Genomic DNA, 16,977 nt, shown 5'->3' with positions numbered 1-16,977 from the left:
GTAGAATCTAGGCCAGGGGTGTCAAACTCAAGGCTCGGGCCCCAGATCTGGCCTGCAGAGCAGCCCTGGAAACAGCCAAGGACTGGCCCGGGGTGCCTCTGCCTGTGAAAACAGAGCTCGGAAGGGCCGCAGAGTTCACGGGGGTTGCAGGCGGCCCTCCCGAGCTCCGTTTCCACTGGGAGAGGGTTGATGCTGAAAACAGAGCTCGGAAGCCAGTGGTGGAACAGGTAGGATCCCACTGCACAGCCCCCCCCCACCCCGACACAAGTGACGTCAAACTGGCCACGCCCACCCCAGCCCCCTTGAGGTTAAACACAATGCTGATGCGACCCTCAATGAAATCCTGTTTGACACCCTTGATCGAGTTAGGCAAATTAATGTGAATATGCTAATTAGAAACCAAAGCATTAAAATGACACATGAAGAACTCATTGCAGATCCAGCCATCGACACAGAGGTGCATATGTAGTAAGCAGCTGGTCAGCAGCTACATTTTAGGAACCATCTAAAAGTAGGGCAGAATTGGGCTGTTGCAACTTCTCAACTACAAGTGAATTGTTGCAGGTAAATCCTCTACGTGAACGGCAGTCCTACTACGGTGGGGGCTGAGCCACTCACTTAACAAGAATGAACTGGAGGACATCAACGGCCACTGTCCCCATTCCCATTAGGGAGGAAATTAAAAAGCCAATTCTGAGTGCTGGTGGACAGGTAGGTACGTAAAAATATCAGAAGAGGGATGAGAGGTTAGATGGAGTAAGGGCGAATCTAATCTGGACTGTCCACAATAGTAATGACGTGCCTATAGGAAACCACTTCAGGGCATAGGTTAAGACGTTAACCTACTATTCAGTTTTCTATTAGCTAGTGTTAGAGGCTTAGTGATATTATATAGACATCAAGACTGGCAGATTCGTAGTAAATCAATAGTTCAGATTAGATTACACCAGGCAGTTTAACGTCAGCTGTTCAGAACTGGGTTGCAACCTTCCAGCCACCTGACTTTTTAGCTGCCTATCTGGTTGTTTGTTTTCTTTTGAAAACTAGAAGAAATCTAACCCGATTCTGTCCAGCATTTGCCAGTAGGCTCACTGCATGCACAACACGTTCTCCCCTTGATTTATGACTTTAAAAATCTGTTTTATTTATTTATTTTTTGTTCTTTTAGGCAGTTTGGAGCAGTTGGATCACGCCTGACTGGGGCAGGATGGGGTGGCTGCACTGTGTCAATGGTTCCTGTGGACAAACTGGAAAGATTCCTAGCCAATGTGAAGGAGGCTTATTACAGAAATTATGGCCAAAGGTTAGCCTTGGAAGAAAACAGCCTCTTTGCTACCAATCCTGGCACAGGAGCTGTAATTGTCCTTGAAGCCTGAAGGACGCCACATTTTCGGAGGACTTTTGTATGCAACAGTAAACAATTCATTTTGCTGTTTTTTATTACATTATAACAAACAATAGCAATAGCTATTATTAGGATGGGTTTCCAAACTCCCCCCCCCCCGCCTCAAAAGCGCTATTAATCTTTCTAATGTATTTTTCTTTCTTTCTTAAAATATGCTTCCAACATAATCATCCAAAACGTTGGTTTCTGTCTGGACTTTACAATATAAAACATGATTTGCCAAAATATATTGGTCAAAAAATATTGAAACGAACCAGATTGGAATTAAAGGGGAGGGGAAAAAGTCCAATGACTCTGTCTCATTCTTTATTGATTCAAAAGTCAGGAGCCTCCTTTCATACCAAAAGTTTAGTATGCTTCCTTTTGGCGGGAGGAAAAATTCCGTCAACATTCACAGCACGTATCTTGATGTCAGACCTATTTGGTTCCTGATTCTGATCCACAAGAGCCATGACGCTGTATCTTGGCATTGGCCTATTCAAAAGAAACACCCGGAAGGACATTTGGGTGGGATTTTGCATGTTGCGATGCTGTAACCCCCTTCCCTTCTCCCCCAACCATCACTCCCCCCCCCCCCCCGAGTCATACAAAGATAATTAGGGGCCTGGAAGCTTAAACATATGAAGAATGGTTTCAAGGAATTAGATATGTCTAGTTTAAATGAAAAGAAGGAGTAGGGGTGCCATGATAGATAGCAATGCTGCAATATTTGAGGGGCTGCCACAGAGAAGAAGGGGAGTGGGGTCAACCTATTTTCCAAAACCTATTTTCTTGTTCTGAAGGCAGAACAAGAAGCAATGAATGGAAACTATCAAGAAGAGGACCAGCCTAGGCATAAGGAGAAATTTCCTGACAATTAATCAGTGAAATGTCTTCGCCTTCGAAAGTTGTGGATGCTCTGTCACTGGAGGTTTTTAAGAAGAGACTTTGGGCAGCCATTTGTCTGAAATGGTATAGAATCTCCTGCTTAAGTAAGGGGTTGGACTAGACGACCTCCCAGCTCCCATCCAACCCCTTTATTCTGTTATTCAGAAGTTGCAGGGAAGCTTCAACACAGTGGAATGCACCCAACATTCTAACTCAGTACCCAATTGTCCCATCTCCAGATGTTAGTTTTTCTTCAAAGGGGAATAAAATCCAGCTAGATCCTGAGGTGAGAAGAAGCACATCTACCTCAAATTTGTTCTGGGGAGTGGTATGAGGAAGAGGAAGGCTTTCCTCCAGAAACAACCCTACAGATGTAGTTTGGGACTAACAGGTTTTGAACCCACGGAAGAGGCTTTTTTCCACCATACTTAAATCTCCTTGAGTCCTACTACAACCATATGTCAAACAACAGTGCTGTATCCTTCATAAGCAGATCCAAGACTTCTGAGAGGCCCTCCCTCTGTGGGTTTTACTTTTTACAAGATAAACAGAGACTTCTGTTCAACTTCATTCTGTGATCTGTGATTGAATAAGGACCTAAACCTACTTGAATATACAATTAACATTATACAAAACTACATGGATTTAAATTTTTGCCAATTTAACATGAATAAAAACTTAGGTATGCACTCCAGCACATTCTCCATTTCTTAAGTAGGCTGCAAAGTGTATTTAACCACGGAAGACAGTGACATAAAAACTGAATTACCATTTGGAGGAGAAACTGTTCTATTTTCATCCTTTTTTCAGTTGGTTTCGTGGTGATGGTTCCCAGCATCCTAGGTAAAAAAAATACAGAGCACAGCAAGTTACAAGGAACTGCCTCATTTTTTTTTCTTAAATTCCTGCTCCTGTGCAGCTTATACCCCATTTGCCCCAATGTGGAGAAGTCAAAGTGACATTACATTAAATTTCTAGCAGGCTGGGGAAAAGGTTGCAAACACAGGGCCTTTTCACCATGTTCACTGTGTCCCAGACACATGTCTGTCTTTGTACACAGTATTTCTTTGAAGGCTTAATATCAAATAAAAGCAGGCTGTTGCTCATATGAAATGTTTAACGTGGCCAGAGAAAAAATATGGATTCACCATCATCAGAAGTAAAGCATCCCATTAAAGCATCCATATATCCATTTTTTTAAAATTACATTTTTGAAAAAGGAATGAGTTAAGGCAGTGTTGTTCTCAACTCTTAGCAACTTTAAGAAGTCTGAACTTGAACAGCTAAAATTCAGGGAGTTGAATTTCACACTTCTTAAAGTCGGTGAGGTTGAGAACCACTGGCTTAGAGAAGTTGGTGCATGAAGATTTGCACCCTGTATATGTTTGATTGCCATTCCATTGGCTGTTGGCTGAGGGAGAAAGTAGCCAGGGACAGCTGACGATAGCTCCTCCTGCCCCCCAAAATCTCTTATGTGGCCATGCCACTCGTGGTCTCTCAGCCTGTGAAAAGGCCCGAGGTTCAGGAACCATGAAACTGTAATCTTAGTTAATTATAAACAAATAAATAAATGTTTAGCCTTTGTTTTAAATCACAAACCATTCGAAGGGCTCTGGCAGAGAAATTATTCGTGTATAATAATAGTCTAAATCAGAGCTTCTCAAACATTTTGGATTCAGGATTGATTTTGTGTTCTTAAAAATGTCGGAGGACCCCAAAGCTTTGGTTTTCTGTAACTGATATCTATTGCTGTGTACTCTTTTTAGAAATTCAAACTGAAAAAATATTAAAATATATGTTTGAGTTTGTGGATCCCCTAAAAGGGGCTTGGGAATCCCCAGAGATGCCCAGGCCACATTTTGAGAAGGCCTGGTCTAAATAAATGGTCCTTGGAAAAGTTAAATTTATTGGGGATTATGAACAAGGAAAGAAGGGGTTTTTCAGTACACTTCTAAAGGTATCCGAAGTTTTCCTCTGCAGCATCTTTGCATTTTAAAAAAAATGACTAACTTTAGTTGATAAATAACCACCAGATGTCGTACGTTTTGAAGGACATGATGATTTTTTCCCCAAAGGATTTTCAATTTTAAAAGAGTTGGAATATTTATAAAAAATAGTTTGAAAAACAAACCTTCTGAACTTCCGGTCAGCTCTCTCTCTCTTTTCTTGTAACACCACTAGTTCTGCATCACATTTGTGTTCAAAACTAGAAAGCAAAAACTCATCATGTGATATATTGGAAATGTAGGAAGGAACAAAAAAAAATTGGTTTTTGTTTTGTTTTTAATGATACTAATTTTCTCCCAATGGACTTTCCTTTTAGAGGAGCAACGATACAAAACGCATCATCATACAAATTTGGAAGATCAACATTCTGCAAATCATTTCTTCCAGGGTAAGCCAGAAAGAGTGACATTAACAGCTTTCTCTTGAGAACGGTCGGCTCAGAGTATTGCATTAGACATCTGTTAGACATTATTCAAAAATGAAGGGCAGTTGCCAAGGGTGACCAAAGTTACCTGGCTGTCTGGAAGTTTTTTGTTCAAATTTACTGTTCCTCCAGAATGCCGCATGCACAGATCACTTGATCTAGATTTCGTTAATTTGTTTTCCCTTTTAAAATTTCACCGCGGCGAATGCAGAAAAGCATATGGCCGTAATACACTGAGTTGATTTCAATTTGAAATGCACCGTGCCTGCTCGTTTGCAAATCCCGGAGGAGCTGCGGTTTCGCAACATGTGTACGCACTAGCTTAGGAACGAAAAGAAGAAGAAAAAAAGCAGACAACAGAGAGTAGAAACTGCTGGTAAGGCAGTGCAAAATCAAGATCGTGTGAATCTAATTTGTCCCGTGCCCTCAATTTGAAATCTCCAGGTCAATACCTACTCAACAAAATTATCCTGCAGTTTCTTCGAAGTCTTTATACTCTGGTGAATGACATCCATATAAGTTGGAGAAAGGGGTGTGCTGATGTTCTGGTCAAGGGAAAACTCGTATTATTTTCATTTCTTGCAAATGACCGATGGCCTGGAGCAACTGTTGTACACGGGTCTTTTCTACCTGGGATTCATGAAGGACAGGTGTGTCTTTTGCACCAAGCCCGGGAGACATCCTAAGAGGATGAACAGGTTTGCCAGACTGAGCGCACTGAGTCAAAGACCAAACCCTTGTACAGGGTAGTCCTTGAACTATGACCACAAGGGAGCCCACCATTTTTGCATTGCTAAGCAAGACGTATGTTAAGTGAGTTTTGCCCTATTTTACGCCTTCTGCAGCCGTTAAGTGATTTATATGGTTGTTAAGTGAATCCGGCTTCCCTGGCTCCTCAGAAGTCTGCAAAAGGGGGAATCACGTGACTTTGGGACATTGCAACCGTAATAGGAGCCAGTTGCCGAGGGTCTGCATTTGGATCATGTGACCATGGAGATGCTGCAACGGTGTTCAGTGTGACAAACGGTCATAAGTCACTTTTTTCGACGCTGTTGTAACTTGGAATGGTCACTAAATAAAACAATTGTAAGTCAAGGACTACCTGGAAAGTGATACCCCCTTTTTCCAAAGACGAGTAGCATTCTGAGGGGGACAGAGTACAATCACTCTTTGATTTCTGTTGCCTTCCCTTGGCTTCTGTAAGAGTGAGTATCTAATGGTAACCATGGTTCATCTCTTGATGTATCTGCAGCACCAAGATAAACAACGTAGGATTCAAGAACAAATTGAAGGTTAATGTGGACGATTCAGGCCTACTGTATTACAGTCGGTACCACATGCCGGAAGATAATCTGGGCATCAAAGTTTTGCATTAGCTGCAGTTACTACTAGAATGTATCTTTTAATTGACTCATGGCATTGTAAAACTGTGAGAAAGTATTCTGACTCAACCATTAACATAGTAGCAAAAGGCTTTGGAGGAAAAATCTAGAAGGAAGGATAAATTTATTGGAAGTGCAATTTATTAACTATATTAACAATGTCTTTTTTCCTAATAGATTACCATTTTCTGTACAAATGTCATGCTTGGCAACAAATATTTTAAGACGGATCTTTAAAATAGCTCTTAAGAGCTCACAAAGAGTATCTGGCTCCCTTTTTGTTTAGGGGGAAAAATCAACTTTCTATCCCGTATTAAATATATGTTTTTTTGTTTCTGAACCCTGCATTTCTTTTATTTTTTTTAACTGCAGTATTTTTCTTTTACGTTTTGTTAGTTCATTCAAGAAACAAATAACAACCCCAACCAGTAGGTTCCAAACATTTTTTAAAGGGCACTTCCACATGCAACATTTTAGGAATCTAAATGAGAAGAACATAGGTCACTCAGACCAAATTCTTCTTCCTCAGGAAGGAGCATATTGACCCACTGGTCACATTCCTGCCCTTAGACATCCCTTGCTTTATTCATTTCTTAAATTTATATGCTGCCATCTCACTCTGAAAAGTGACTCTGGGTGGTTTACCATTAAAATTATTCTCCCAGGAATAAGTGAAACTCTTTTTAATCTACAAACTGAGCGTTCCAATAAATTGAACTCCACCCTAAATTGATTGCATTCTAATTTGCAGTTCGACCTGACCTCTGACCAAGGCTACCTCAGTATGGAATCCTAGTTTGTTCATTCATATCTAATTCCCCATTGATTCTAGGTCTTTAGAACCTTCTATGGCACCACAGTTTGCATGGTTTTCCCTTTCTGGTTTCATGCAAAGTTATTGAAAAGGATAGGAAACCAAATATCCAGGTAATGTTTTCCCATTTCAGGACTGCCTGCCTTTTGTTGGGAAAGTCAAGACCTTAGCGGTTGCTGGAGAGCAACAGATATGGCCAGCAAACTCAATTCAGGTCCTTTGGTGAAGAGGGCAATAAAAAATGGTACCTTGGATAGCTCCAACTAAGCTACTAGTGCTCCCCTCTCAGGACAACAGCAGGAAGTTATAGCCATTTTTCAACTTCCACCAAAGCTGAGTTGATTGAGGGACCACAGTTGATCTTCCACTGTCTGATTTAGAAAGAAATGCCCTGAATGTCAAACTATTGGCCTATCCTTCAGGTGAGTCCAACCTCTATCATCTTCTGAAAGGGAGGTAATAATAAATGTTACCAGAAATATCAGTGAATGGTGTACCATTCCCCTGTATCAGCTAAGCTTTGCAGAAAGGTAGCCTGTTTAATGGTCCTCAATGCCATCCTTGCGGTTCTATCCCAAAATATAAAGGACTGACACAAAATCAAGGCTGGGGAAGTTCCTCAATCACCTTACTTGAAGAAAGAAGCTGACTTTCTCTTCAACATTCCTATATAGATAAATTAACAAGTTAATCGCCTCATGCATTCCTATCGATTGTCTCATGGAATTCTCTCAATCTAGCACAGGGTCCTCTTCAGCAAACCTTGTTGAAAGACAGCAATAGTATCCGAGCATGAAGACCAACATAAGGATCAAGATTATTGAAGTAATATGGTGACTCTGTAAACCGCTTAGAGAAGGATGTAAAGCACTATGAAGCACTATACAAATGCTATTGCTATATGAAGGGATTAAAAATCATAGACCCCTCCAGAAAGTGACTTGTTTACAAAAAAGGTAGAAACGATAGTCCTGCATTATTCCTTCTGCCCCAAAGTAGGTGATATCAAGTAGTCTTCAGTTCTTTGAGTAAATTTACCAAGTTTCCTACTAATTTATGATCAAGAAATGCATCTAACTCAAATGGATATTTTTTTTAATATGGGTTTATTTTCCTACCAGTCTTACATTCCAAACCACTGCATTTCTCAAGGGTCTAACTTTAACACAGATTCCTGAATATGTTTTATTGGGGTGATGTAATGTTTGAAATTATAGCTGTTTGTGGCAATGCAATGTTGGAAGATCCACGACGTTACTGATTTTAAAATGATTCACTATATATTTTTTTTATCTTTGCTGAATCAATACATCTTTCTAAAGACCTCTCTTTCTATTGGAAAGCTTTTTAATCAGAGTACATGTGTAGGAGATGACCTGGGATTAGCCTGTGGGAAGGGTAAAGCATGTTAATCAGTCTCGAGTCCCACAGGTCCAGCCTACCTTGAATTCCATTGACTCTTATCTACCGCCAATTTGCTTTGACTGTTAGTAGTTCAGGTTGTTGTAGAGAGCTGTAATGCACAATAAACCTATATATTCATTTGAACTGCCTGGACTCCTGATTTCCTGTGCCTGACACATGTACTCCCTCTTCTCTTACCACTTCTCTCCACTCTCCCTCTCTTGTCTCTTCTTGAATTTGATAAGCACAGCCCAGGAAGGTTGGCTACAACTGGCCTCCATTCTGTCTTGAGCTCTACAAGAAACAGTGAGGCACAGACCTGTTCCAAACACCGTCCATTCTACTTCATTCTCTTCCTTCCTCCTCCCCACGGCCTAATCGCGTTGCCCTAGGAAAAGAATAACATTTTCCTCGGATTAACAAAACTTTTTCTGAAGATATGCGTGCATGTATGTGCACACTGTGAATACTTGGGTATGTTTGCTTTTAAAAGCCAGTATCAATTAGAAGTGGGGTTTTTGATGTGGGGATATTGTCATACGAAAAGGGCTACTGGCAGACTGAAGAACTCTAACTTGAAGAGAGAGAAAATGTGGAGAAATGTGTAACTTTAGTTGTTCTGTTCTGAAAAAAAAATGTAGTTCAACTTAATTCAGCCAGAAAGTCTTGGCAGTAAGTTTGGATGGAAGAGAGACGTTTCAGAACACAAGTTTCCAGAAAGGAATGATGTAGATACACAGTCACAAGAAGAGAAGAGACTGAACTATATCATGATTTCCCCCCCACTTCCCGTATCTGTCGAGGAACCAACCTGGAATATACCCTGTTCTACATCCTCTTCCATCTCTTAGGCTTTCCCCTTTACGTTTTGTTGGTCTCTAGAATTTGAAGGGGGGGGGGGGAGAAGAGAAGGGAAGCTAACTGAAATCTCACCAAAAGAAAAGCTCAAAAGTGCCTTTTGACAATCATTAAAATGCAAGCAAAGCAAAGCACACGATTTGTAAGCCAAAAGGGGTTGGTGGAGAGTACTTGCTGTTCCAGATATACTCATAAAAAAGTGTCTAATTGAGATTGAGGAGATGTAGAGTGCTGAAAAAAAGAAAACATCACTGGGTTTGATCACAGAATAACTTTTACAAGGGTGTCTGTGAGGGCATTTAAAAAAACAAAAAAGCCAAGACGTTCGTGATGAGCTAAGATCCAACTTTTTTTTTTAAACATGGGAAAAAAGGACAGGGCTTTTGATCACTGAATAAGAGTTTTGAGGGGGGGGGGGGGGGGGGGGGGGGGGGGGGGGGGGGGGGGTGGGGGGGGGGGGGGGGGGGTTTATGCCACCTTGTCATTTTTAAACCCTCTGTGGACACTCCTGAACTTTTAGCAGGGACTGAAAAGAGAGAAAGAATATGTGCGTTGATATTTGTGTGCAAAAGAGAATGAAAGCTACACAGAGACAAAGAGAAGGGAACCACAAATGGTTAGTTTCATATTAGGCATTGGTGGTTGTTTTTTTAGCCTGGGTAAGAATAATGCTTTTATCTTTTGTTTAGGAGAATGTATAGATTCGTTCACTTGTTGTTTGTAACATGTGGATATCCTTCCCTCTATAACTGTCCTGTTCTGACCAAGACTTCCCAGACCGTAACTACACACATGCTTATTTTAAAAACAAGACTTATTTTATTGCAACGCTGGGAATTGTTTTCATTCCCATCTGGAATTAATCTCAAACAGTCCCTCGAGATAAGCACCCACCTTTCTTTTCTGTGAAGTGCTGCCAATAACGAAAGTATCAAATGAACTAGAAGAAAAACCAACCAAAGTACAAAGAACTTCAAGAATGAATCTGAACCGACCGAACTACTTTACTTCCTGCAAAGGTTTCGTCATCTTGGCCTGACTTTTATCGCTTATGTGAGGGGCAATCACCTCCCAGCCTTACTCCCGAATTGCCCCTTTTGTCTCAGCTGCTCTTGCCTTCTAGCAGCTCTGTGTAAGTGCGCACTGGGAACAGGCTCTCCTGGGTCCTCTGCCTCGCTGCTGTCAGGCTCCGGAGGCAGCACCCCACTCCCAGATAGTCCTGGCCCCATCTCTGCATCAGATGCAGGACCCTCGTCCGAGTCCTCTCCAGACTCTCTGTCTGGTCCCCGTTCTTCCCCACTGTCCGATTCCACTGCCGGCTGTACTGGCTGCCGGCGAACCACAACATGTCCCTCACCGGAAATATTTTAAAAGCACACACAGTGGCTCAATGGTTAAGACTCTGGGCTTGTCAGCTGGAAAGCCAGTAGGCCAAGTTTGAGACCCAAGCGCCATGCGACGGGGTGAGCTCCCATCCTTGCTCCAGCTCCTGCCAACCTAGCAGTTGGACAGCATGCAAATCATCCCCTTTTAATGACCCATAATCTCTTGCGGGATGGAATCTAGGCAACTGAATGGAGCTGTGTGTTTACTGGCTGGATGCCCTTCCTGTCACCAATGCAGAATTATATTCAGCAGATATAATCTCAATGTGCCGAGAGAGGGAAATATCTGCCTCTACCTAGGATTGAACTCATTCAAAAGCATGCAGATGCAACAGTGGTGGTATTCAAATATTTTTACTACCGGTTCTGCAGGCGTGGCTTGGTAGGCGGGCAGGGGAGGGATACTGCAAAAATCTCCAGTCAGAGGTGGCATTTGCTGGTTCTCTGAACTACTCAAAATTTCCACTACCAGTTCTCCAGAACTGGTTAGAACCTGCTGAAGACCACCTCTGAAATGCAAGCAGATGAATAGGTACCACTTTGATGGGAAGGTAACACTGCTCCGTGATGTCATGCTGGCCACATGACTGCAGACAGTGCTGGCTCAATGGCCTTGAAACAGAGATTAGCCTTGTCCCCTAGAGTCAGCAGCAACTAGCGGAGTAAAATCTGCAGGGACTCCTTTATATAAAAGTAAGGTACCAGAAACATTTTTAAATGCTAAGAATGAAAAAAATTTTTTAATAAAAAAAGTGGTGCAATTAATAATGGAGAAGAAATAAGAAACAGGTCTTTGTGGGGAATACCTTAATAATAGAGTTCCTTGAGGCACATTTTCCTTCATTGTTGTTTCTACAGCAAATCTTGGAAAACTTATATTTATCTTATTTTGAAAAAAAATGTCTTGACACAGATCATGACCTTACTTGATCCTTTTCCTGAATGATCACCGTTCAGAGAAATTTTCTGCTTCTATATGTCCTGTCTGTCTCTCCTTCAGTTTGAAAAATCTCTATTAATTTTCTTTATTTTTATATATCTCCACTGTTAATCATTTTATTATTTCTAACTGCTGGCCTTATGACTAAAATAAAGAATTGAAGCAGAATTAAATGTTCTGAAAAGGATGAGGAAACTGAACACGTGGATATAAACTTTGGAGACCTCCAAAAGTTGCCATTAAACTATAATATTTAATGTAATATAAAGCAAACATTCTTGAATGCTTGAGTAATCCTGTTAATTTAATTTAATTTAAATCCTATTTGTTTTCTGTTCTAGCGCCACCCTTTTAGGGGAACAATGTGTCTCTCAAAAACTGAGTGTAGCCCTCCATCTGAAAAAGGTTTTTGGGGGGATGATTTATGTATTTCACTGAAAGATTATCCCATTGCTTGGAATCAGTTTCATATCAAAGAGAACGGAGTGATAAGACTTCTCCTGTGAAGTGCATGAGACAATGAACTTGTTATTTTTTACTGGGACTAGATCGTTCTGGAAATGATTATGTATGAAGGACAAAATAAAATGACTTAAAATTATCCACATTTCCTCATTTTCCAGTTTAACAGAGGAAGCCAACATAACGATTAGGCATTTCATTTTAAAGTAATCTGAATATGGCAGAGAGTATGGTTTTATAGTTAAGACGTAGTTGTCTTCCAAGTCGAGTAGGTTATAACAAGAGAGATTCCAACTACAACTCATTTCCAAGTTTAAATCCCAAAGTTGCATGGTCATAGGATCAGGCTGTTGACTTAGATGTAGAAAGGAATCAAATTATTACCTAACAGACAAAATATTCTTGTAGATTTGTGAACCTTCTTCTTACTCATTGGCTAACCTGGTATCGGAATCATGCCAGACAAGATTTGTAGCAATGATTTTCATAGTTTCTTTCTGGAAATACGTTCCAGACTGACGCATCCATTAAAGAATCTGGGATCTGTCATGGAAACCTGGCATCTAACAGGTCCTGTGCACATGGATGCAGATTAAAGATCATTCCTTTGGATGTCTGTCACACATATTGTTTCTCACCCTGAAAGGGATCCAAGGATCAGATGGTTGTCTGGAACCTAGAATTAAATCAGAAAATTATTCTGATCCACAGATTTTGAAATGCTCAATCCGGCTTTCGCAGTCATATTCTGTCATAACATCCAATTGTTGTTAAATTATCTAGCTTCTAGGCATGTGCCAAGAGTTTACTCAGTGACTAAGTCCATGCAGTGATCTTGTTCACTTTTGGCTTACTGTTCTCTGGTTTTATGGTTTATTGAGCAAACAATGGTTAAGCAGACTGTGGATTAGTGTGACGAGTGTATGTAGTCATTATGGCATGGCTTCAACTTAATTTTATTTATTTATATCGTACCTTTATTATTTTTACAAAAAACTCAAGACGGCAAACACACCTTCCTTCTCCTATTTTCTCCACAACAACCATCCTGTGAAATGAGTTGGGATGAGAGAGAATGACTGGTCCAAGGTCACCCAGCTAGCTTTCATGGCTAGGTGGGACTAGAATTCAAGTCTCTGGGGATTGGCCAAAATCACCCAATTGGCTTGGATTGCTAAGGCGGGAATAGAACTCACAGTCTCCTGGTGATTGGCCCAAAGTCACTCAGCTGGCTTTCATGGCTAAGGTGGGACTTGAATTCATGGCCTCTCAGTTTCAAGTGTGGTGCCTTACCCACTAGACCAAACTGACTCTTGTTATATATCTGTCCTGGCCTGTATATGTATAAAATAAAACAGGCATGTTATATGTGTCTTTTAATAGCAAAAGCAAACCATAGTTGAGAGAAAATGTATACAGCAACTCCTCTATATATTAGCTTAGCCCTTTTATTATTATTACCTTTATTGTCAGAGTACAACATGTGTACAATGAGATTGGCTGAGCCTCCCTTCGTGTACCCCCACACACACACACAACTCACAGTGAGGACAGAAGTCCCTAATCCAGTCCTAAACCCAAACCCAAACTGGATTTTCTTTTCCAAATTGGATTTTCTCCAAATCCAATTTGGAAAAGAACTGAGCTCAGAGAGGAAATATTCAGTCTGACCTGCCACAAAAAAGAAAGCCACATTCCCGCAAAGTCCAGATTTCACTTCTGTCTTTCTCATCCCTTCACCCACTACACTGTGTGAGTATGTGTGTGTTTTAATGGACATACATTATTTTACTGCAGGTTTCAGAAACGGTTAAAGCTATCTCAAGTAATAAACGTCTTCCTTTAAAAACGAAAGGATATGGTACTTTGCAGATTTCACTGTGATTGATCCTGTAACCTCGGGAGTTCGCTAAAGTATTAGGGAGTCCATGCATCCGAAAATAATAGGAGACCAATGGACTTTGACCACCAAGGTTGAAAAGCGAATGCTGAAAGTCTGGGCCGTCTCCAGCGTAATGGGACTATAAAGAAGATGGAAAGAGCCTTTATTATAAAACAGCGCAGTTTAATCTATCTTCCAGCTGGGGCTGCTAAGAGGTGGAGGGGGGGGAGGTAAGAAGGGGGGGCAGATCCTGATTGGGAAAATAGTGCAGAAGGAAAGGTTAAGCCCTCTGTCCCTAAGGTTGTTTTTAATTATCTAATCTCCCTCCCCAATCTCTGCTCTCTGGCAACTGCAACCTCAGTCTTTCTCTTGATTTTGTATTTTGTATTCTGGTCTAATTTTGTATTTGTTGCTAAAAGACTGGCTTTGATTGTTCTTTATTTGCAGTGCAAAGAGTAACCTACGCTTTGAATAAAAAAATATTGCTGTTTGTAATATTTTATTCTTATTCTGTTCCTCTCTCCAGTATGATCTATAATTCAGTTAGGAGATTATTTTCCCTTCTAAAGAATATGCACAATTCATTGTGCAAAGGTTTAAATTGTTTTTGCAAAACCTGCAAAAAGAAATAAGACAGGTTAGAGAGGAAACTGTTTTCAGGTCTTGAAGATAATGCAGAATGTTCACACATACCTCCTTTTTTGTGTGTGCTGGCTGTTCTTCATTAGTCACCTGAAATCTCACTGTATAAAATACAAAAAAGGTTTGTTTTTTTCAGTTACCTAATTTTGAGTTTTCCTCCCATCATTTTTGTAACTTAATTCAATGAGATAAGATCATCTCATCCACAACAGAACTAGAGATGCAGACAATCTGGGTTTTTCTTAAAGACATGGTTAAAATCCTCAGTCATTGGTGTTTTGGAAGAGCATATTCCCACGACTGAAAAATTAGTTTTACACAGGTGCAGAGGCCGATGTCCCACCCAACTCTTCAATCCCTTTTCAAGAGGAAGTTGACTGTACTATTTAAAAAGTGTTGAGAATTCAAAAGTTGCCTAATTATAATAAAATAAAATTAATTGATGACATTTAGAGCAAACATGGTGTTGTTACTCACTTTCCTTAGTTACATAATAATGTCCAAGGGCCCTTAAACTTAAATCATAAATATGAAATGACTATTCCCAGGTTCAAAAGTACCAGGAAATTTTAACAAATTCTTAGAGATTTGCATTATTGTATTCAAGGAATTTAGATTTGTTCTTGCCAATTCCAAGATTGTTATGTCTCGGAGATCAGTACTGAGCAAGTGTTACGTTTCCAAGAATTAATTCTGATTATCTTGGTTTCCTTCAAAGGAAATACAATCACTGCCCTTTCTTTGAACATCTTAGCCAAAATTTTCTATTGTACAAATAATTATTCAAATAATTAATGCTTTATAGAAAACACAATAAGGTAATATTAATAAAACAGGCAATTCCAACTAATTGCAGGAACCCCGGTATGAATATATTATCTTCTCGTCAACATTCCCTTTAAAAACTAGAAAATATAGACAGTGGACAATACTGCAGGTCTCCACCAATTGTACAACTTTTGTCTCTGATGTACTTTATTTAGAATAATCTTGGCAGATACATAATTTTGACTAGGGAATTTGCATTAAAAATGCAATTACTTCCAGAACTGCATTCAGCCGAGACACACTTTCATTTTTCTCATATCCATACTAGGAGAATAATCTATTCTGTGTCTGAACCTTTGAAAAAGTTACTCAGGGCATGAACCAACTATGCACTTGCCCAGCACCTGGGCTTATGGATTGAAACCGCTATGATGATGATGATGATGGGTATATGTGTGTCTGTGTGAAATCTATAGGTGCACGCTTATTTGCATATAGGGATCCTTATTCAGTTAAGGGATTGAAAGAACGGTTGCTGAAATTGGGTACATCTCGTCTGATGAAAAGAAGGACTAGGGGTGACATGATAGCAGTCTTCCAATATCTCAGGGGCTGCCCCAAAGAAGAGGGAGTCAAGCTATTCTCCAAAGCACCTGAGGGTAGGACAAGAAGCCATGGGTGGAAATTAATCAAGGAGAGAAGCGACATAAAACTAAGGAGAAATTTCCTGACAGTTAGAACAATTAACCAGTGGAACAACTTGCCTCCAGAGGTTGTGGATGCTCCAACACTGGAAGTTTTTAAGAAGAGATTGGACGACCATTTCTCTGAAATGCTATAGGATTTCCTGCCTAAGCAGGGGGTTGGACTAGAAGACCTCCAAGGCCCCTTCCAACTCTTGCTATTCTATAAAAAGAGGATATGCTCACAGAAAGCTAATTTTTCAACCCAAATGTGAATCTTCTGTGGAACTAAAGAGCTAGACCTTCCCACTGCCAAACGTCACGCTGTTGCTCCTGATTTTGTCAAGGACAGTAACTGTCTTGGGAATGTGGGGTTCTAGTGAGTGGGATACTTTGCAATTGGTTTTATTTCCTGCAGGGCCTCTTTTATGGAAGCTTCCATGGATTTTAATGCACAGAAGGGAAGGTGCAAGGGAAACCCCGTGTGAATACACAAAGTGAATAAGTGAATAATAATGATGATGATGATGATGATGATAATATTAATAAATAGTAGTAGTAGTAATCAATAAGTCAATAAGTGAAGGTGCAAGGGAAACCTTGTGTGAATAGACTAAGTGAATAATAATAAGAATAATAATAACAATAATAATAATAAGTAGTAGTTGTAGTAGTAGTAGTCAATAAGTGAAGGTGAAAGGGAAACCTTGTGTGAATAGACTAAGTGAATAAGTGAAAAATAATAACAACAACGATAATAATAATAATAATAATAATAATAATAAGTAGTAGTAGTAGTAGTAGTAATCAATAAGTCAATAAGTGAAGATGCAAGGGAAACCTCATGTGAATAGACTAAGTGAATAATAATAAGAATAATAATAACAACAATAACGACAATAATAATAACAATAAGTAATAGTAGTAGTAGTAGTAATCAATAAGTCAATAAGTGAAGATGCAAGGGAAACCTCATGTGAATAGACTAAGTGAATAATAATAAGAATAATAATAACAACAATAACGACAATAATAATAATAATAATAATAATAA

The 16,977-nt window shown here is 39.9% G+C and overlaps 2 protein-coding genes across 5 annotated transcripts in view; one reads left to right on the top strand and one right to left on the bottom strand.

Moving 5' to 3' along the window:
- The window catches only part of GALK2 (galactokinase 2), a 48,342-nt gene extending 46,651 nt beyond the window's left edge, over positions 1-1,691 (top strand). The window contains exon 10 of one of the 2 annotated variants that reach the window (XM_026677095.2): positions 1,169-1,691. In XM_026677095.2, the coding sequence (XP_026532880.1) occupies positions 1,169-1,376 (208 nt within the window). In that variant the 3' untranslated portion in view covers positions 1,377-1,691. The remainder of the gene's footprint in view (positions 1-1,168) is intronic. The other variant, XM_087972665.1, reaches the window with a different exon arrangement.
- The window catches only part of FAM227B (family with sequence similarity 227 member B), an 81,257-nt gene that overhangs the window by 1,204 nt on the left and 63,076 nt on the right, over positions 1-16,977 (bottom strand). For 2 of the 3 annotated variants that reach the window (XM_087972670.1, XM_087972671.1), the window contains 6 exons: positions 14,524-14,573; positions 13,810-13,969; positions 5,160-5,238; positions 4,404-4,478; positions 3,042-3,111; positions 1,695-1,879 (listed from right to left, as the gene is read on the bottom strand). In XM_087972670.1, coding sequence (XP_087828796.1) covers positions 1,823-1,879; positions 3,042-3,111; positions 4,404-4,478; positions 5,160-5,238; positions 13,810-13,969; positions 14,524-14,573 — 491 coding nt within the window. In that variant the 3' untranslated portion in view covers positions 1,695-1,822. Of the gene's footprint in view, positions 1-1,694; positions 1,880-3,041; positions 3,112-4,403; positions 4,479-5,159; positions 5,239-13,809; positions 13,970-14,523; positions 14,574-16,977 lie in introns of those variants that run through there. The other variant, XR_015750785.1, reaches the window with a different exon arrangement.

Source organism: Notechis scutatus, chromosome 11 (assembly GCF_049901735.1).
Source record: "Notechis scutatus isolate UNSWTSFEM ecotype Mainland chromosome 11, rNotScu1.2, whole genome shotgun sequence".
In the NCBI taxonomy this organism is placed as follows: domain Eukaryota; kingdom Metazoa; phylum Chordata; class Lepidosauria; order Squamata; family Elapidae; genus Notechis; species Notechis scutatus.
Note: the sequence above shows the minus strand (reverse complement) of the source record. Positions and strands in the feature narration are given on the sequence as shown.